The 21,179-nt window shown below is 47.5% G+C and overlaps 3 protein-coding genes across 6 annotated transcripts; 2 read left to right on the top strand and 1 right to left on the bottom strand.

Annotated features, from left to right (window-relative positions):
• Positions 1-4,277: 4,277 nt before the first annotated feature.
• LOC120711351 (transcription factor ILR3-like) lies at positions 4,278-7,168 on the bottom strand. The gene is made up of 5 exons (XM_039996841.1): positions 6,930-7,168; positions 5,969-6,031; positions 5,797-5,874; positions 5,544-5,706; positions 4,278-4,877 (listed from the first exon to the last, which is right to left on the bottom strand). Exons 1-5 carry the CDS (start codon positions 7,079-7,081, stop codon positions 4,584-4,586), a joined length of 750 nt encoding a protein of 249 aa, XP_039852775.1. The 5' UTR covers positions 7,082-7,168; the 3' UTR covers positions 4,278-4,583.
• A 9,327-nt stretch (positions 7,169-16,495) lies between these two features.
• LOC120711352 (pentatricopeptide repeat-containing protein At5g50390, chloroplastic-like) lies at positions 16,496-19,732 on the top strand. 4 transcript variants are annotated; one of them, XM_039996842.1, is made up of 3 exons: positions 16,496-18,602; positions 18,902-19,016; positions 19,576-19,732. In XM_039996842.1, the coding sequence occupies exon 1, from the start codon at positions 16,553-16,555 to the stop codon at positions 18,596-18,598; it is 2,046 nt and encodes a 681-aa protein (XP_039852776.1). In that variant the 5' UTR covers positions 16,496-16,552; the 3' UTR covers positions 18,599-18,602; positions 18,902-19,016; positions 19,576-19,732. The 4 variants fall into 4 exon arrangements, with proteins under 4 accessions (XP_039852776.1, XP_039852778.1, XP_039852777.1 ...); XM_039996844.1 differs by having other exon boundaries at positions 19,594-19,732; XM_039996843.1 differs by having other exon boundaries at positions 18,915-19,016.
• Positions 19,048-20,740, top strand: LOC120711353. The gene is made up of 3 exons (XM_039996846.1): positions 19,048-19,732; positions 19,921-20,126; positions 20,364-20,740. The coding sequence occupies exons 1-3, from the start codon at positions 19,631-19,633 to the stop codon at positions 20,548-20,550; spliced, it is 495 nt and encodes a 164-aa protein (XP_039852780.1). The 5' UTR covers positions 19,048-19,630; the 3' UTR covers positions 20,551-20,740.
• Positions 20,741-21,179: the final 439 nt, after the last annotated feature.

A 21,179-nucleotide genomic window follows, 5' to 3' on the forward strand; every position in this document is an offset into this window, starting at 1 on the left:
CCTCCTGCCATGCATCCACCTCTGGCCGGCCTTCGCAAAAGAATGCCTCCTGCTCGCGGTGGTGACTCGCCGCCGTCGCCGGAGCGCCACTGCACGATGCCCGTGCCGGCCTGCGCCACCCATGCTCTCGCCTCCCCATGACCACCGAGGGCGGAGGCTAGCAGGTACCATCGTGGTCTGCTGCCATCCATCCTCTGGGCCCCTGTCCGTCGCAAGAATCTGCTACACGCCGTGGCTCGCGCCGGAACGCAGCGCCGCTGCGTGCCAGCCAGGCCTTGGCAGAATGGCAGCAGCCACGGCGTGTGTGGTTATGTTCTGCCAGTCTGCCATACGTATGTGGCTGATTTTGTATTGAATACAACTGGTTGTTGTTCTTCCATGGTGATGCCCAACCATACATGAGCAATTTGCCAATTTTGCGTAATGCTCCAGCCTCCAGGGTTACAACTTACAAAGTTACACGACGATTGGGGAATTGTTGGTTATTGATTGTTCATGTCAGGCCTTGACTAATATTTAATTGCAGAGTATTGATTTGTACTGTGAATCCATTTAGAAGCCACGGTTAAAGCATGCAATCCGGTGTCCATGTCTTTAGGTTGTTTGTTCAGTGTCGAGTCTAGTTCAGTAAGAGTCAGATTGGTCAGTGCTATTGTTCAGGCTTCAGAGTCAAAGTAGTTATGCGATCGATTGCAGGTGTGATCATGCCCGAGTTTTAGGCGCCACTGGGGCCTTGGTTACATGGTGATTAGGACCTTATCTAGTGGGAACCATCGGCTATAAGTAAAGGATGGAAACAAAGAAAAGTTGCTGGCTTTCGTAGCACAAACCACTGAGTTTCAGAGCTCTGTCCCAGAGAAGTTCCAACATGCAGTTTGCAGTAAGTTAGTGTTCTCGTGTTGGTTTCTTGCACAGTAGTTGAGCCTTGTGGATCATTGAAGTGGATATGCATTGGACTTGACTTATTTGTGACAGTATGGACAAGCCATTTGACTGACTGCCTCGGTGTGATACTGTTTGTTTCCACAACCATTTGCATTAATTAAGCGAGCATGCAGTTGGCACCGATCGATCTCGTTTTTGCTTCACACGTTGCTGGCTGCGGTTTCGATGACAGATTTGGTACGTCCTGATGTGCTGTAGCGATACTTGTTTGAAGCATCAACATCGGATCACTTGACCAAAGCAAGAACTCTGAAGCTGCCCGGCGGTCTGAAACTCCTCCGTTGTTCTTGGCTTAATGCGACGGCGAGGCTGCCGCGCCGAACTTCCCCGCAGACCGCGGCCAGGTCCCTCCGCCATGGCGCACCGCGCAGCCCCCGCGCCTGCCCTGCCTGGGGACGACGACCGGCTCGGCTCCCTTGCTGATCGCTGCAATCCCCAGTCGATCCTCGCCCGCACATCTACCATCCGACGGTTGAAACTGGCCCGGTCGGCGCTTGAGACACCGCGTCCATCCCCCGTCGTTGCAAGCAGGCCGCTCCGCTGGCTTTCCGTTGCTCGCCGGAGCGCCACGCCGCCACCGCGTCGCGGAGGCTTCTCCCTCTCGCTCGTTGGCTGCTGCCCGCGTGCACCGAGACGCACCTCTCCATCCCCGGCAGGTGAGGTCTCCAGCCATCCACCGTCTGTCCGTCGCGGGAGCGCTGCCCTTCTGCTGCGCGCCGTGCGTGGCTCGCCGGAGCGCCGCTCGCGGAAGCAGCAGCCACGCGACGCTCGCCATGGGCCTCGCCTCGGCCCCCACCGCCCGAGCTGCGCGCACTGCTGCACTGCCGCCAACGCTCCTCCGCGCGTGCGCGGAAGCGGCGGCCATGGCCATACACACGACACGAGCTGCGCTCGCCGGGCAGTCGTGGCCTCGTCCGCTCGTGGCTGCTGCAAGCATTCGACGCGGTGGAGCTCCGTCGAGCCATGGAGAGCCAGCCGATCGGAGGCGGCACAATTGCGGAGCTCCGCCGGCTGCCGCGCACGTCGCGCTCTGCTCCCGCGCTCCACGAGGACCCTCGGTTCGGGCCCTCCACAGCAGACGATCTGGCCCGCATATCTTCCATCCGACGGCTAGAAAGGGGCCCGGGTGGACGGTATTTGAAATACCGTCCGCCCCCGGTACGCCGTCCCCCTGGCCTGGTCGGTTGTTGCTGCCGCGCCGCCTCCGCCGCTCTCCGCGTGGCTCGCCGGAGGGACGCGGACACCCCGTCGCGCCGTCGAGGAGGAGGCTTCTGCCTTCCTCCCTCCACCCGCTCGATCGCAGCGCCCATGACCGGCGAGCGCTAGCTCCTCCTCGAGCGGCTCCTGGCCGCGGGCGCCGTGACGCGCCCCTGCAGCCAGCCGGCTTCCGAGTGATGAACTCTGAAGAAACCCCCCAATAAAACGGGCGGCCGGGTACGCCCTTTCCATCAAGCCGAACGCCACGAGAGCAGCGCGCAGCCAACAACAGCGCTCGCAAGCCGCGCGTGCTCGCAGTCTCGTCCTCGACGCACCAGCAACCATGGCGGCACGGAAGACGTCGAAGCTGCGTCTGGTCGCCATGATCCTGCTCGCCGCCATCCTGCTGCTCCTCCTCCCCTCGGCCGCGGTAGCCAAGGCCATGGCCATCGACGCCAGCAAGACACAGCGCCTGGATCTGCCGGACGGGCTGGTCGGCCCCGAGAAAGTCGCCTTCGACCGCCGCGGCGGCGGGCCCTACGTCAGCATCTCGGACGGCCGCGTCCTCAAGTACGGCGGCGAGGGCGGCGGCGCCGGGTGGGCGACGTTCGCGTACAGCCCGAGCTACGCCAAGTGCTCGCCACGGAGGCCGGCGGCGCGCCGCTGCGCTTCACCAACGGGCTAACAAGGTCACCGTGCTCCAGTCCGGCGTGACTTATCCCAACGGCATCGCCATCAGCGCCGACAGGAGCCACCTCATCGTCGCCCTCACCGGACCGTGCAAGTTAATGAGATATTTATGCGGCTTAACATAACGATGTTTCTACGTTTGAGCAACTTTGCATGGGGTCGGCATTTGCTTAGTTCGTTGCATGGTATTGGAAATCTGTTTGGAAAAGAACAGCTCAAAATTAAATGGCGCTATATGATCAAGGAGTATATGGAGCTGGAGACCCGGCAGCCTGTGATCGACCGACGGCCTGCTGCTAATGTAGTCTGAGTTCAAAATTGAAACCGTTTAGCTGGGAGCCTAGTTTACAATGAAAATCAGGATTCATTTTGAGCTCCAGGCTCTTGACATGAAGTTTAGAAGAATTTTATTAATTATAAATAGTCGAGAATGGAAACTACTCAAATATTGATCGCCGGTTGACTTGACTTAAAAAAATTTCTATATCAAGATTGACATCAACAGAGTCGCTATGAAAATACTCTCGGGATATGCAATGCATTTTCATTGAAATCTTTTCCTAATTAGAGCTTTAAAATTTTTACTTCTGGCCGACCCTGATAGACTTATATTATGATCGGAGGACCAAGTACTTGGCAATAATAATAATTGTCATGCCGTCGCCGTCAATGTGGTAGCTGGAAGACGAATTCCTTCCATACCATTCATGTCCTAGACCAAGTCCTGTTTTGTGTTTGGTTTCTCTAAGCATCATATAGACATTGTCCACGCGTTTAATTAACCATGCTAATAAAGCTAAGCTAACAGACCATGCACGCTAGTATTCTCACTACCACGACCAGCTCCTTGTCCCTCACTATTCAGCTCCATGCACAATTGCTCGACCATCAAATCCTCTCACCATCATCTTTCCAAAAACAAAAATCCTCTCTCCATCGGCTCTTGGATCCGTTAGCAGCCAAGATAATGGCGGCGAGGTTACAAGCATCCCTGCTCGGTCATCGCGGCGGCGTTGGCGACGCCGGCGTCAACTACACCGTCGGCGCGCCCGGGGGCTCCTGGGACCTGCGGACCGACCTCGCCGACTGGGCGTCCTCCATCGCCTTCCGCACGGGCGACCGGCTCGTGTTCAGCTACGACGCGGCGGCGCACGACGTGGTGGAGGTGACAGGGCGTGTGATTTGTTGTTCTAATCTACTACTCTATTTCTTATCTTAATGAGATGGGGCAGAGCTCCTGCCAATTTGGTTAGAAAAAAAACAGTTGAACATACAAGGGGTGTTTGGTTCCTGGCTGTAATCCGCCATAGCTGCAGTTGTGGCCAGGCCTAAAAAATAGTCACAGCTTGGTTCATGATCACGAGGGCCTAGCAGATACACAGTTTCCAGATGATTTGCTGCAGATTTCTCGCCGTGGAATATCTGCGCCAAAGACTCATGCCAGATATTGACTTGTACCACAAAAATCACTGAATTTACGACACTGTCAAATACATGTGACACATAATTAATTTGGCATTGTTGCTATGGAGAAAAAGAACGAACATTCTTCTCTTCTCCACAAAAAATTGTACAGCCATTGAAGGGGCTAGTAGCAGCCTCTATAGGGCGCCACGAACATCAGCTTACTCAGTCACCAACGAACTACCACATAAGAACAGTAGTTATACCCAATCAATGGACCGACAACTAGGGGCTTCAGTTGCGATTAATCCACATACGCTGCAAGCGCAACCAGTCGCTCGAAGCCATTAAGCGACAGGAGGGCACGCTTCACTGTCCTTCGAGGTGTCGACTTCAGAAGGTGGCATGAACTGCCACATCGGGTATCCCGGGTAGCCAACAAAGGGCATCATCAGCTTCTGCCCTGCAGCTTGCGCCTGGGGATGGAATGGTGCTAGCGGAGCCTGTGGGAAGGGTGCTGGCATCAGGGTTGGATGAGGCATGTAGGCTGGAGTTGAGGTCATAAGCTTCATCTGGTGTTCTAAACTCTCCTTCTCTAGTTTCAGCTTCTGCTTCTCATCACGAAGCTCATCCTTCTCTGCCTGGAATTTAGAGAAAGAACAGTTTCATAATCATTGCAGATCACATGATAAAAAAAACATTGGAAAAGGAGCAGGTTTGTGCCCCCCAAGAAAATTTTTCCACGGACAGTATTGCATACAACTTGGTAGCAGCTAGGCCATAGTATGATAAGAGAACCATATATACAGTACCCTATAATCGAAGGTCTAATCAAATTCGTGATGGGTCCTAAAATACAGTGGTGTGGTAGGCTGTGAATTCCCCAGAGTTACAAACAGCTGAAGCTTGACAGTTAATCTATCATAAGAAAATGGAAGGTTTTATGTGATCAATAGATGCTATGTGCTCATTTGGAGCTTGCGGACAATTCACATTCAAAAGAAAAAAGTATTTGACATTAATTCTAGCTGGTAACCAGAAATGTCTTGTATGAGATACAAACTGTTGTCAGCATGTGCTCATATGTAGAGCATATTGCCTATCATAAAGCTCTGCCAGCCTTATAAAGATCTCGTTGTGGAGATGAACATAAAAATACTAATGAGACTGATTGGGAAAATCAACCAAATTGCAGTCCACTCCAGGCAAGAAAATATTTTTTTCCAAAAACATATTGATGGATCCCTAAATAATATAGAAAAGATGATGTATTATATGTAAGTGTGAACAGGAAATAGGTGAGTAACCTTTAGCTCCTTAATCTTTTCTTCAAGACTACCATTGGTGTCCTTGAGCTGCTGTGCTTCAGAGCGAAGCTGAATAACCATGCGAGTAGCATCGCTTAGGATAGCAGCTTTGTCAGCTTTTACTGGTTTCCCTGGTTCCAAGGTAGAGCCCAATTCAAGAAACCTAGCAATCATAAGAAACATTCGAAAAATCAACAACATGGTAATCCATCTCTCATACTCTAGTGTAAGCAAAACTGCGTTTATCATTTACCTGTCATTGAGCTTGTCCCTTCTCATTTTTTCCCTACAAGCTTTAGATGTTGGCCTACCAGAAGATCCTGACCTTAAACTGCAAATCGCAACAGAATAACAATTACAGAACTGATGACTGGATACAATAATGCAATATGCACCTATATTGTGAGGTGAAATAACAGCCAGACCGTTTATTACTGCCAGGCTCCTTGAAGACATCACCAGTGTTTACGTAGCTGCCAACTTCCACACTGTTCAAACAAGGGGGAAATGGTTAGCAATTCTGGATCTCCATATGGAAAAATTCCCAGTTGCTACCTTGTTTCAATCCAACAAACAAAATCATTCACAAAAAATTTAGCAAAAGGGTAAAAAAATTAGCAACATGTAAGCCATGTGTCTCTCTCTGCCCACCTGCAGTGACCTCCTTTTAGCAAAAGGGACAAAAAAAAGAACAGTATTGCTTCCAATTACCCCCAAATTAAAGCCTAGCAATCGCTATGCTACAATTATGTAATAGCAGCGCATACATGACTGATGGGACATTATTCATTTTATTCCAATTTGGTTCATTATTAATATTCCATCCATGATGGAGCAACACATCCCACCGCATACTGGCTGGAACCTGATCCCCAACAATTAACCAATATATCGTCCACAAACATGAATTTACTGATTTTGCCATCATAAACACAATCACTGCAATACGAGAACAAAACTACCAAAAGCAATCATCTTGCAGAGCGCAAAATCACTACTACTTCGTTAGGGACCTTTTTCTGATTCTTTTCTTCTTCTTTTTTTTGGTGGTTCACCTACAACAAAAGCAACCTCGGCAAGTTAAATCTATATCAGGGGCGACAAGATCTGCTGTATAAAGCAACTGCCTTTGCAGATCAGATTCCCCCAGTGCATGCATCAACAATTTAAATAGCCTTCAAATCCCTAAAATAATTCATCCACGCCTTCCAAGTCCAGAATCAGATGCCTAGCCAGAACTGAGCAATTCTCTATCACCTCACCCGGAATTGACCGCCGGAAACCAACGGGAAACGGAAGAAGAATCCTTCGCTACACAAAGCATCCGCGCCAAGAACTACCAGGGGGTGTGGGAGAGGGAGGAACCGATCGACCATCGGGGCTGACCTGGGGTTGGAGGACGACGGGGACGCGTCCCACGGGAAGGCCCCGCAGGCCGCGGCCGGGAGGTCGTCGAGGATGCCGCAGTCGAGGAACCAGTCGTCGCCGGCGGAACCTCCACCGCCGCCGCCTTCCGCCGGAGCCGGAGGAAGAGACATCGCCGCCGCCGTCGAGCAAAGGCGAGACCTTTCCTGTCCCCTTGTTTTTCCTCTTTTTTTCCGATTCGTGGATCTTTTTGGTCGCTCGCGGCGCGGATTGGGGGACTAGGGAGGCGGGCCGCGGTGTCGATGACAGGTGGGGCCGGGCGCGTGTGGGAGATGGGTGGGTGGCGATTTGTTGTGGGGTTTCTGTGTGGCTGCGGGAGGAGATAGGAGTAGGTGAGGTGGTGCGTGGGGGGAGCTGACGTGGCGCGGAGCGGCTGGAGGAAGAATGGAAGATCCCTCGGCATGAAAGCTAGGTACGCAAACCCCCCCCCCCCTCTCCTTGCGATTTTTTTTTGAACTATTTTAAAATTAAATTTTAAAAATAATAATCCACCAAACAAATATTTGCAAATCTAATTTTCGGTAGAAATAGAAGATCGCGCTACGTATCATGGCCTGACAAGATTGCCATGTTGGAGCGTGTGAGAGTGTCTGCCTGCGTGTATTTTACATGTCAAGTCTGTCACGCCACTTCCACCAGTATGACACTATATTCCTGTCACGCTGCTCCCACCAGGCACCAACACGACAAGTCTCATCTTAGAAAAATCATATATTTTTCATTTGAACTCTAATGAAGATGATTTTTATATATATGAAAATTATAGCTCTCATGAGATCTTCATCGTGCCTAATCTTGTCACAGCAATGCATGTGACATGACAGTGTGTTTTGATCACGCCACGCGAACCGGCGCGACCGAAAGAGTTAGATCTGTAAATATTTGTTTAGATAGATTATTTTTAAAACAAAATTTTAAAATAGGATTAAAATAAAAAACCACTCCTTGCTAATGTTAGTAAGCTTTCTTGTGTTAAATAAATGTTAGTAGACTATTATAGGCTGATGATAGCTTTATTAGCCTATGAATGCTATGATCATCAATGAGCTAAGAGTTTGGCATAATCTTATGGCATCCCCAGGGTAAGGATGGGCCCATGATAGCGACCTTTGACAATAGAGCATGATGTACCCATCATTTGATATGATGGTCATAATCTTTCGTTCATCGACATCATCCATTAGACTAGTCTTAGTACGGTCATTATACGGTTACCAATAGACTAGAAATTTGGTAACTTTGTTAGAGGAGTATCATGATGATGATACTCTTTCGTCCCATGAAACTTCCCCTCTCTCTTTGTTACTGTGTCGTGTTAGCAATTTTGATGATGTGATATAATATTTAATGCTTATAACACCAATATTGAGATTAACCTTTAAGTTTGCTTTCGTCGGCTCGTCTCTGGACTCAACCCTCTCTGTCTTAGCTTTCGCTCCTCACTTTGTGATTGTCATTGCCAACGTACACATTTTCTTATTGTAATCTAGCCTCCAGTTGCTTCTATTATTATTGCCTCAATATAATCCAGTGTCTCAAGTCATCCGGCCGACACTTGTATCATTTTTTTTAAATGGAAGCAGGAGCACTGCTATGTCATATAAGAAGAAGAAGCAAACCAGTTTAGTACAACGTTGTTATTGCAAAAAAAATACTAGGAACTCGAGACTCTGAGACCCTAAAACAAGAATTAAGAAAGCAATTATCATGAAAAAAAGGGAATCACTGGCCCACCACAAGCGAGCTTCCGAACTAAAACCTCCACCTTCATCTCCTTAAGTACTCAAACTGTGTCTGAGGAAGTGTGCTAAAAAATGCGTCGGTTTCTTTTCTTCCATGGATTCCAAGCGGTGTGTTGGAATTATGGGCTTGGCCCATTTATTCTAATCAATACAATAAAAGAATTTAAAGTCCACTATTAAATGCTAGGGAATCAATTGCTTAATTCCATACTGGTATTTGAGGAGGATCTCAACCGACTTAAAGGGTGGACTTCGTGTACACCACTTGTGAAGACGGTAAGAGGAGGTCGGTGAACCACACGCGCGCGCGCTCGCTCGCCTCGCCGGGCCGGGCCGAGACGGAGGCCGTGGGCGAGGCGAGACGCGGCCGGCCGGGCGGTGCGCGGCCGACGTGACGTGACGTGCAGGTGCGGTGCGGTGCGACGTGATGTGCTGAGATGAGAAGAACGTTTTGCTGTTAAGAACATTAAAACAGAGAATAAACGTTGACAGTAATGACTGGAGAATCACACCAGTAACTGCCGCTCATCAAAGCTCTTTACGACGTCCAGGTTCGTTGAACCTGAGGCACCTCCACGCCTATATAAACCACCCCTTCCTCATCTCATCTACACACACTTCAGCACTTGATCCAGGTACTCCTGCTTAGGAGACCTCTCCCTTGTCCCTCTGCTGCTTTTTGCCGTTCCCATCGCTAGTGCTGCGCGCACAGCTCTAGCAAGAACAGACCTCCGGAACCTCTGCTCGCTCAAGGTCCTGCACGGGACGCGGGCAATCAGGTTTTTGGGGAGCGTCTTGACGCGACTGCTCGCTCCCTGATCGACTACTTCGTCTACTTCCCGGCATGAACGAACGACTACTTCGTCTGCTTCCTGGTGACCGTTCGTGGGACTGCACTGCGAACCTCTTTCTGCATCGACATCGTTCGGCTACTTCAGGCAAGGCCAGTCGAATAGCATGTCTATTTCAGCTGGTAACGGCGCAACCGGTGCCTCCGGCACTGGTCCCGCCTTGGGGTATACTCTAAACCTATTCTTGTTTAACTTTTTGTTCATGTTTATTAGTAAGAATAACATGAACACATGCACATATCTTATTCACACATTATCACTCATTTATGCCATGAAATTGCTAGTAATATTTGGAATTAAAATATACCAAAAATTGCCTAGTTATCTAACAATCCAAAAACCTGATTTTGTTAATAGGCTTTCGGTATCTAGCTTTGCTGCATCAATCAAACCACCACCTTTTGATGGTTCAAATTACAAACGTTGGCAAGAGCGGCTTATATTATGGTTAACAATATCGAGAGTGATCCATGTAAAAGAGGGTAAGCCTGAACAGTTCACTCCAGAGGAAGGGAGTGCGTTCGATGAGGCTGATACCCTCTTTCGAGGCTTGGCCATTAGTGTTCTCGATGAAAACCTAGTGGATTCCTATGTCCGGCTGCCAACTGGCAAAGCGTTGTGGGATGCTCTTTAGGCTCAATATGGAGTGTCTGACGCCGGCAGTGAGTTGTATACGATGGAACAGTTCCTTGAATATAGGATGGTCGAAGACCGTTCTGTGGTGGAACAGGCTCATGAAATACATACTCTGGCAAAAGATCTCAAAAATTATAGCAAAGAGTTCACATGTGTGTTACCCAATAAGTTTGTGGCCGGAGGTATTATCTCTAAGCTGCCACCTTCTTGGAGGGACTTTGCTACTTCTCTAAAACACAAGAGACAGGAGTTCACCATAGATGGACTTATAGGGACTCTTGATGTTGAGGAGAAGGCGAGAGCAATGGACATACGTGGGAAAGGAGTTGTTGGTGCTTCTAGCGCCAACCTTGTTCAGAAGAACAACTCCCACAAGAACAAGAAAAAACCAACGCAAAATCAACCAAAAACTAAGCAGACAACCACCTTCAAGAAGAAGAAGGGAGCTTGATATGTGTGCGCTAGCACGGAACACTTTGCTGCAAAGTGTTCGAACCGCAAAGGCAACGACTCCGCCAACATGGTCATTAGCGAGCCTGGAGGAACATCGGGGTACGGTAATTTATTACCTACAGTTCTTTCAGTTTTTTTTTCACCCGAATGGTGGGTTGACACTGGTGCTAATATTCATGTTTGTGCTGATGCTTCTTTGTTTTCTTCTTACCAGGATGGCGGGACTTCCTCCTTGCTGATGGGGAACGGATCGCATGCGCGTGTTCTTGGTGTTGGTACGGTAAATCTGAAGTTTACTTCGGGGAAGACCGTGCAGCTGAAGAACGTGCAGCATGTCCCCACCATCAAGAAGAATCTAGTCAGCGGCTCTCTATTGTGTACAGATGGTTTTAAATTAGTCTTTGAGTCCAATAAATGTATCTTGTCTAAGTTTGGTACTTTTGTTGGAAAAAGTTATGAAAGCGGAGGCTTGTTCCGTCTTTCTTTGTCAGATGTTTGTAATAAAGTTGCATACAGTGTTATTAACGTTGATGAAACAAATGTTTGGCATTCGAGGCTTTGTCACGTTAATTTTGGTTGTATGATGCGCTTAGCTAATTTGAGTTTAATTCCAAAGTTTACTTTTGTCAAAAATTGTAAGTGTCATGTTTGTGTTGAATCAAAACAAACTCGCAAGCCTCATAAGGCCGCGAAGGCGAGGAGTTTGGCACCCTTAGAATTAATTCATTCCGATTTGTGTGAAATGAATGGAGTGTTGACAAAAGGTGGTAAAAGATATTTCATGACTTTGATTGATGACAGTACTAGATTTTGTTACATCTATTTGTTGAAGTCAAAAGATGAAGCTTTACACTACTTTAAAATCTATAAACCTGAAGTAGAAAACCAACTTGAGAGAAAGATCAAAAGAGTTAGGTCAGATCGTGGTGGCGAGTACTTCTCAAATTTATTTACTTTATTTTTCGAGGAACATGGTATTATTCATGAGAGGACGCCTCCCTATTCACCTCAGTCAAATAGGGTTGCCGAAAGAAAGAACCGCACTCTAACGGATTTGGTTAACGCCATGTTAGATACAACGGGACTTTCCAAGGAATGGTGGGGTGAGGCTATATTGACTGCATGTCATGTCCTAAATTGTGTTCCTACAAAGAATAAAGAGATAACACCATTCGAGGAATGAGAGAAGAAAAGGCCAACACTTTCATACTTACGTACATGGGGTTGTTTGGCAAAAATGAGTGTGCCAATAACCAAGAAACGTATGCTTGGACCTAAAACTGTGGATTGTATCTTTCTAGGTTATGCTATTCACAGTGTTGGGTATAGATTTTTAATAGTGAAATCTGGAGTACCTGACATGCATGTTAGTACTATAATGGAGTCCAGAGATGCTACATTTTTTGAAAACATTTTTCCCATGAGAGATGAAACAAGTTCATCTAGGCAAGAGTTCATCGAGGATGATAACTCTGCTGAGCCGATAGAACAAAATGAACATACACTTGTGGAAAATCCTGAGGAGGATAACAATGATGCTCCGAGAAAGAGCAAGAGACAAAAGGATTGTAAAGTCTTTTGGTGATGATTTCATTATATACCTCATAGATGATACACCCAGAACCATTGAAGAGGCATATTCATCTCCTGATGCTGACTATTGGAAGGAAGCAGTGAGGAGTGAGATGGATTCTATTATGTCTAATGGAACCTGGGAGGTCGTTGAACGTCCTTATGGATGTAAATCGGTTGGATGCAAGTGGGTGTTCAAGAAAAAACTTAGGCCAGATGGTACTATTGAAAAGTACAAGGCTAGACTTGTGGCCAAGGGTTATACCCAAAACGAAGGAGAAGATTTCTTTGACACTTATTCACCAGTTGTCCGATTGACCACAATTCGAATGTTACTTTCCCTGGCAGGCTCTTATGGTCTTCTCGTTCATCAGATGGATGTTAAGACGGCTTTCCTCAATGGAGAGTTAGAAGAGGAGATCTATATGGATCAGCCGGATGGGTTTGTATCAAAGGGTCAAGAAGGAATGGTTTTTAAGTTGTTGAAATCTTTATATGGTCTCAAGCAAGCGCCTAAGCAGTGGCATGAAAAGTTCGACAGAACTTTGACGTCTGCTGGCTTTGTTGTGAACGAAGCTGACAAATGTGTGTACTATCGCTATGGTGGGGCTGAAGGAGTGATTTTGTGCTTGTATGTGGATGACATACTGATTTTTGGCACTAGCCTTAATGTGATTAAGGAAGTCAAAGAGTTTTTATCTCAAAGTTTTGAGATGAAGGATCTGGGAGAAGCTGATGTTATTCTTAATATAAAGCTGGTAAAAGAGAGTAATGGTGGGGTGATTCTTACACAGTCTCACTATGTGGAGAAGGTGTTAAGTCGCTTTGGTTATAGCGACTATAAACCTGTCTCAACATCATATGATGCCAGTTTAATTCTTAGGAAGAACAAAAGGATAATGCGAGATCAGCTGAGATATTCTCAGATCATTGGTTCATTGATGTATTTAGCTAGTGCTACAAGACCTGACATCTCATTTGCTGTAAGCAAACTGAGCCGGTTTGTTTCAACCCCGGGAGATGATCATTGGAAAGCTCTTGAAAGGGTAATGCGCTATCTAAAGGGGACAATGAACTATGGAATTCACTACACTGGGTACCCAAGGGTACTAGAAGGGTATAGTGATTCAAACTGGATTTCTGATGCTGATGAGATAAAGGCCACAAGTGGATATGTGTTTACACTTGGTGATGGAGCTGTTTCCTGGAAGTCTGGCAAGCAGACCATCTTAACGAGGTCAATTATGAAAGCAGAACTCACATCATTAGATACTGCCACTGTTGAGGCTGAGTGGCTTCGTGAGCTCCTTATGGACTTGCCGATAGTTGAAAAACCGATATCGGCAATTCTAATGAACTGTGACAATCAAACGGTGATTGTCAAGGTGAACAGTTCAAAGGATAACATGAAGTCATCTAGACGTGTGAAAAGTCGGTTGAAATCTGTCAGAAAATTGAGAAACTCCGGAGTTATAGCCCTGGACTATGTTCAGATGGCTAAAAATCTGGCAGATCAATTTATAAAGGGTCTTTCACGAAATGTGATAGACAATGCATCTATGGAATTGGGCTTGAGACCCACGTGAGTCATTCTATAGTGGAAACATGTCCTATGTGATCGGAGATCCCGTGAATTAGGATGGTGAAACAAACTAAAGTCTGACTGAGAGAAGAGAACCTTTGTGAAAAGGGCTCATTCCGTGTATAAGGTGCATTTCTCTTCTAATCTGTATGGCAGGTTGGTCTATACCTTAATGTGTTCCAGGTGGTTTCTTTAAAACAAATGAGTTGTTTTTTTGAAACAAAAATGTTGTCCTACAGAACATCTGAAAGGAACACACCTATATGAGTCTGACTACTGGTCATGGTCTATGAGAACTGGGTATTCTTTAGAAACTCATGAAGGGCCTCGAGTATGACTTATACGCTCCAAACCGCGGAGATGCTTTTACAGCCTAGTACCAGTGTAGGGCTCTAGTCAAACTTGTTTGCACAAGACTGGCAATTCAAGACATAGTCCATTGTACAGTTGTGAATAAGTGTAGCTTTTGTTCTAGATGAAAGTTCAACTTAACAGTCTATGTAAAATACTGGTATATCAATGAGGGAATGAGGGCATTTCTAGTGTGGCTTGAATTTCTTGGTGGGGATTGTTGGAATTATGGGTTTGGCCCATTTATTCTAATCAATACAATAAATGAATTTAAAGCCCACTATTAAATGCTAGGGAATCAATTGCTTAACTCCGTACCGGGATTTGAGGAGGATCTCAACCGACATAAAAGGGTGGACTTCGTGTACACTAATTGTGAAGCCGGTAAGAGGAGGTCGGTGAACCACACGCGCGCGCGCGCTCGCCTCGCCGAGCCGGGCCGAGGCCGTGGCCGTGGCCGGTGCGCGTGCGCGGCCGGACGTGACGTGCAGGTGCGGTGCGGTGCGACGTGATGTGCTGAGATGGGAAGAACGTTTTGCTGTTAAGAACATTAAAACATAGAATAAACGTTGACAGTAATGACTAGAGAATCACACCAGTAACTGCCGCTCATCAAAGCTCTTTACGACGTCTAGGTTCGTTGAACTTGAGACACCCCCACGCCTGTATAAATCACCCCTTCCTCCTCTCATCTACACACAATTCAGCACTTATCCAAGTACTCCTGCTTAGGAGACCTCTCCCTTCTCCCTCTGCTGCTTTCTGCTGTTCCCATCGCTAGTGCTGCGCGCACAGCTCTAGCGAGAGCATGCCTCCGAAACCTCTGCTCGCTGAAGGTCCTGCACGGGACGCGGGCAATCAGGTTTTTGGGGAGCGTCTTGATGCGACTGCTCGCTCCCTGATCGACTACTTCGTCTACTTACCGGCGTGAACGAACGACTACTTCGTCTGCTTCCTGGTGGCCGTTCGTGGGACTGCACTGCGAACCTCTTCCTGCATCGACATCATTCGGCTACTTCAAGCAAGGCCAGTCGAATAGCATGTCTATTCCAGTTGGTAACGGCGCAACCGGTGCCTCCGGCATTGGTCCCGCCTTGGGGTACACTCTAAACCTATTCTGGTTTAACTTTTTGTTCATGTTTATTAGTAAGAATAACATGAACACATGCACATATTTTATTCACACATTATCACTCATTTATGCCATGAAATTACTAGTAATATTTGGAATTAAAATATACCAAAAATTGACTAGTTATCTAACACGGTGTATCATTAGTGATGCCTTTGTCTGCGCAGCTTCTTGGGCAAGCCTGCTAGCTCCTGCTCCCACCACGCCGAAATGGAGAGTCCCTCCGTTGGCATCTTTACAAGATCCTGCGTCCAGAGCGAAGCAAGGTGCCATACTTCTTTCGCGAAGCAACACTGTAAAATCAAAGCAAGGTGCCATACTTTCTTTCGCGAAGCAACACTGTAAAATCAAGTGGTCAGCCATTTCTTGCTCTTGGCTGCAGAGTGAACAGATCGGATCACACGGCCACTGTCTCTTTATAAGGTTATCTGCTGTCAGTAACTTGGATTGCACCATCAGCCAAGCAAAGAACCTATGCTTCCCTTCCGCTTCCCCAACAAACTGGCTGTGAGAACCAGCAAACTGAATGTTGTAGGCTGTCTTGGTTGTATACTCTCCATACGTTGTCCACTTCCATTTGATTGCATCTGCCGACACTTGTATCATGATCTTCTATTCTTGATCTTGCTCCCTTGGTCATCGACCTCAATCCCCTCTGCTAAAAAAAAAAACCTCAATCCCCTTCGTCGCCGTTTGCTTATTGATTCACACGTGTCTATCAAGTCAACAAGCTTACGTTTCAAAAAAAAAAAATCTAGTCAACAAGTCATTTTCCCCTAAGTTTTCCCCCATTTTCCTACCGCCTCTTCTGCTTGACTGGGGTGCAATTTTCCACTCCTCATGTTTGAAAAAAAAAATCCATGCGACTCCCGTGGAATTTAAAGGTTTCTTTCAAATATTTCATGCCTTTCAAAATCCAAATTGTCTTTCTTTCTTTTTTCAGACGGGTGCCACTCTGTTGTGCTAGAACCAGCCAGCAGTATTTTTTTCTTACACCAAATCAGCAACAGCCACTAGCACCAGCCAACCAATAGTATTTTTCTCTCCCAACAAATCAGCACCAGCCGCAGCCAGCCGAATAGAGTAACACTTGACATTTCAACGTGTTCTTGAAAGACGCCCGGTCCCTGTAAATTAGGGCCCACATGTCAGTGCAACAGTACCAGCGCTCACCTTGGCTAAGCTCACTTCCATCTCCTTCCCCGCGCTCAGCTCAGCTCGCTGCGGAGCCCAATCCGCAAAACCCAGGCAAAACCCCGCCCGCCATGGAGCTGCAGCTCGCCCCGCCGCTCGGCACCCTCCGCCCCATCGCCTCCACCCACCACCGCCCCAAGGCCTCCGCCACCGCCGCGCCCTCCACCTCCTCCTCCTCCTCGTCTCCCGCGGAGCCCCTCAAGCCCCGGCCGCGCCTCCCGCCACGGAGCCCCGTCCCCAGGCGGCCGCGGCCCGGCCCCGCCCTCTGCGCCGCCATCGAGCGCCACGCGGCCGCGGGCCGCCACGCCGAGGCCCTCGACGCGTTCCGCCTCGCCCGCGCCGCGGGGCCCTTCACGCCGCTCCCGCCCGCCACCTACCGCGCGCTCATCGCCGCCGCCGCCGCGCTGCGGGAGCCCGCCGCGGCCGCGGCGGTGGCCTGGCACGTGGAGAGCTCCGGCGCCGAGGCGGACGTGTACACGCACAACTGCGTCCTCGGGATGTACCTGAGCTGCGGGATGCTTGGGGAGGCGCGCCGGGTGTTTGAGGGAATGCCCGAGCGGAACGGCGTTACGTGGGGGATCATGATGGGCGGGCTCGTCGACCGGGGCCGCCCCCGCGCTGCGCTCGCGCTGTTCCGGGAGATGCGGGCGGAGGCCGGCGGCGGGGAGGCTCGGCCGAGGGCGGTCGTGGTGGCCGTCCGCGCGGCTACGGCGTCCGGGTCGCTGCGAGCTGGGCGGCAGCTGCACTCTTGCGTCGTCAAGATGGGGCTGTGCGATGATGGTGAGAGCGGCCGGTACCTCTCGTGCGCGCTGCTCGACATGTACAGCAAGTGTGGGAGGGTGGACTTGGCTTGGCGGGTTTTCGACGCAATGATGCCTTATCAGAGGACCATCGTGGCGTGGAACTCAATGTTGGCGGGGTATGTGCTCCACGGGCACAGCGAGGAGGCGCTGGAGCTGTACCACGAGATGTGCAGGAGTGGTGTGGCCATGGACCAGTTCACATTCTCCACGATGCTGGGGGTGTTTGCGAGGTTGGGGTTGCTGGAGCATGCGAAGCAGGCACATGCTGGACTGATACAGACAGGATTGCCGCTGGACATTGTGGGGAACACGGCGCTTGTGGACTTGTATTGCAAGTGGGGGAGGATGGAGGACGCGAGGAATGTCTTCGAGAGGATGCCCAAAAGGAACTTGATCTCTTGGAATGCTTTGATAGCAGGATACGGCTACCATGGCATGGGGGATATTGCAATCGAGATGTTCGAGAGGCTCATAGCTGAAGGTATCGCACCAAACCATGTGACCTTTCTAGCGGTACTGAATGCATGTCGGTTTTCTGGTCTTGTTGACAAAGGGAAGAGGACTTTTCAGTTGATGGCTCAAAATCCAAAAACGAAACCACGGGCTATGCACTATGCATGTGTTATTGAGCTTTTTGGTAGAGAAGGCCTGCTTGATGAAGCCTATTCAATGATACGGAGAGCACCGTTCACCCCAACTGCTAACATGTGGGGGGCCTTGCTCACTGCTAGCAGGGTCCATAAGAACATGCATCTTGCAAAATTAGCTGCCGAGCAGCTATTGGCAATGGAACCTGAGAAAATAAACAATTATGCTGTGCTCCTCAACTTGTATATTAGCTCTGGTAGACAGGATGATGCCTGCAAAGTAATTGAAACACTGAAGAAGAAGGGTCTATGTATCAGTAATGCTTGCAGCTGGGTCACAGTCAAGAAAAAAGATCATAGGTTTTTCTTTGAAGATAGTTTGCACCCGCAATGCGCTGAAATATACAGGAAGTTAGATGCATTAATGAAGGAGGTAAAGGAAGCTGGTTATGTTGCTGAGGAGAATGAGCTGCTCCCTGATGTTCATCCAGACGAGCAGAATATATCGAGAGCTTACCACAGTGAAAGACTGGCAATTGCTTTTGGCCTCATCAGCACATCTCCATGTGCTCCCTTGCGGATCACTCAAAGCCATCGTTTGTGCCGTGACTGTCACAAAATAATCAAGTTTTTCACAAAAGTTACCAAGAGGGAAATTGTTGTAAGGGATGGTAGCAGATTCCATCACTTCAAACTCGGTATCTGCTCTTGTGGTGACTACTGGTAATTGGGTATGTTCAACTATCTAGTACTTTGATATTGGGTTGACCTAAATGCATACTAATTAACTGTAGTTTCCTGGCATTAAAACTGAGCAAGGGTTATGACATTAGTTAGCAGCAGTGTCCTTCCTTTTCACTTTGCAGACTACCACAATGTAGAATGGTATATATATATCAGATTTAACTGTGAATACTTGATTTCATTATATGTATAATTTTATAAATGTTCTGATCAAATATGTTTTGCTTAGGCATCAGAAGAAGTGCATATGCTATACTTGTTAAGTTAATGCATATTTTTCTGACAGCTAATTGCTCCAGATATTCTGAAGCCAATTCTGTATTGGAAATAACTTTGATTAATGAGGAGAAAGCAGTTTGGCCGATCATGATGCTTCTTCTATTTCTCTGCACATGCATGAGGTGAATTCAGAGTTCTATAGTATTTCAAGATTCTGAAAGAATAATATACAAGCTTAATTTGTCATTGATGTGTCCATTTGCCCCTTTCTTTTTCTGTTCTCCTTCAACTGTCGGCAAAACTTTTACTTCTCTTGGTAAGCAGCATCTGTATCCCTTTATCGCTGTAGAAAAGCTGGCTGTTGTGATCTGCTAGCTAAAAATCATTTTCTTTTGATCAAACTCAGATATATAGTGTTCCCTGAGTTTCCACTAGCTTTAGAAACCATGTGTAAAAGCAGATCTGTAAAAGTAGCCTGAATATGTTTTGGTTGGCTTTCACATTCAAGATGCCAATCTTTACTTGTGCCCTGTAAGGAAGGAATAAAGCTGAGATGTAACCAAGGATCAAAGGAAAGTATAACACTTTTGAGCACCTTGGGACAGCTAGTCTCTTCTTGCTTCATAACTGCATCCTAGTTGGAGAACAAATACCCTGCTGCACTTTTGCCCTTGCCTCTTTATTCACAGATTAGCAATAAAAGGGGTAGCTGCTCGCAATTCACAACTTCATTGTAATCAGGTGATCTTCCTTCAACAGCTTCTCTCAGCTGACAGAAGTCTGAGAGCGTGCTACAATGGCTAAGATGGGAGCTGCTATTATGGTCTGCATAGTGGTTTTGGCCCTGGATGTCACTGCTGGCATACTAGGAATTGAGGCGCAGGCTGCTCAGAACAAGGTATAATCCAGAGTTTCTATAATCTCTTTCCGATTTTACGAAGGGCTTACTAAAATGAAATGGGTGTGAACTATGTTTTTACTTCATGTGTTGTTGATGGTATGGGATCTTATTGCAGACTAAAAAGGGTGCCTGATATGATAATTTATGACTGACGCATGTTGGGTTTTTTTCCCATGTTCCTGCAGACTAAAAAGGTGACAGTTCTCTTCATTCAATGTGAGAAACCAGTGTACAAAGCATACCAGCTTGGCCTGGCTGCTGCAATTCTCCTGGTAGTTGCCCACGCAATCGCCAACTTCCTTGGTGGCTGTGCCTGTATCTGCTCTCAGCTGGAGTTCGTCCGGGCGTCCATTAACAGGAAACTGGCAGCCACTACCATAATTCTCTCATGGTATGGTAACTTCGCTTTTCTCTAGAATTCTTTTCACATCTGGTAGATGGACCTTTAGATGGAATATTAATGACACTGTTTGATTCAAGTTACTATTATTTCCTGGTCCCCGTACACTTCAGGAAACGAACCATATTGTGATCAAGCAGCAATGAACAAATGATAGAACTAACCTAGTTTTTCTTCAGTATGTACTTTTTCATCACTACTGAATCCAATTGCTTTGCAACTTGATAGGATTGCCCTGATTGCCGGATTCTCGCTGCTGCTCGCCGGTGCCATGTCCAACTCCAAGTCCAAGACGTCATGCGGATTCACGCACGGCCACACCCTGGCCCTTGGTGGGATCATGTGCTTCGTCCACGGTGGGATCACCGTCGCCTACTACGTCACCGCCACTGCTGCAGCGCACGAAGCTGTTTAGCTGGTGGCTCAGAGTTCATCGGGTGCTCAGTGCAATGCTTTTGGCCGGGAGACCACCACTATTCTTTCCTTTGTTGTTTCGTCTTTTCTATTTGTGATTTGGCATTTGCAGAAACATATAGTTATGTCTTTGTACCGGAGTTTAATGAAAAGGGAAATATATGCTTGTGGTTTGATTTGTTGCCATTACAGAATTAATGTATGTTGTATGTGCAACTTTTCTAAATTAAAAAAAGAAAACTATAAAGTATACATTTTATTTTCCTTTTACAAAAAGACTTTTACAGGGTTTCTCAGCACAACTACGCTGTATGACCATTTTGTAATTGACACCTGCCGTCCTTTTCTTTCTACGACGAATCCTTAGGTTTTCTGGACTTGCCACCAGGTACGTAGCTGCTACCTGGGCCACCTGTGAACTACACAGTTTCATTCATAAATTAACCATTATTTATTACAGAAAAGGTTAGAGATCCAGGGGGGTCCAAGGGCAATGGTAGAGCAAATCCAAGTTCGATTGTATTTATTTAAATACTCCTGCAAAAAAAAAACTGAATCCATGTTAATGGTCAGTGATCTGGTTGGAATCTTGTCAAATCTAAAATTTTCATTGAAATTAAACAAATTTAA

Source organism: Panicum virgatum, chromosome 6K (assembly GCF_016808335.1).
Source record: "Panicum virgatum strain AP13 chromosome 6K, P.virgatum_v5, whole genome shotgun sequence".
In the NCBI taxonomy this organism is placed as follows: domain Eukaryota; kingdom Viridiplantae; phylum Streptophyta; class Magnoliopsida; order Poales; family Poaceae; genus Panicum; species Panicum virgatum.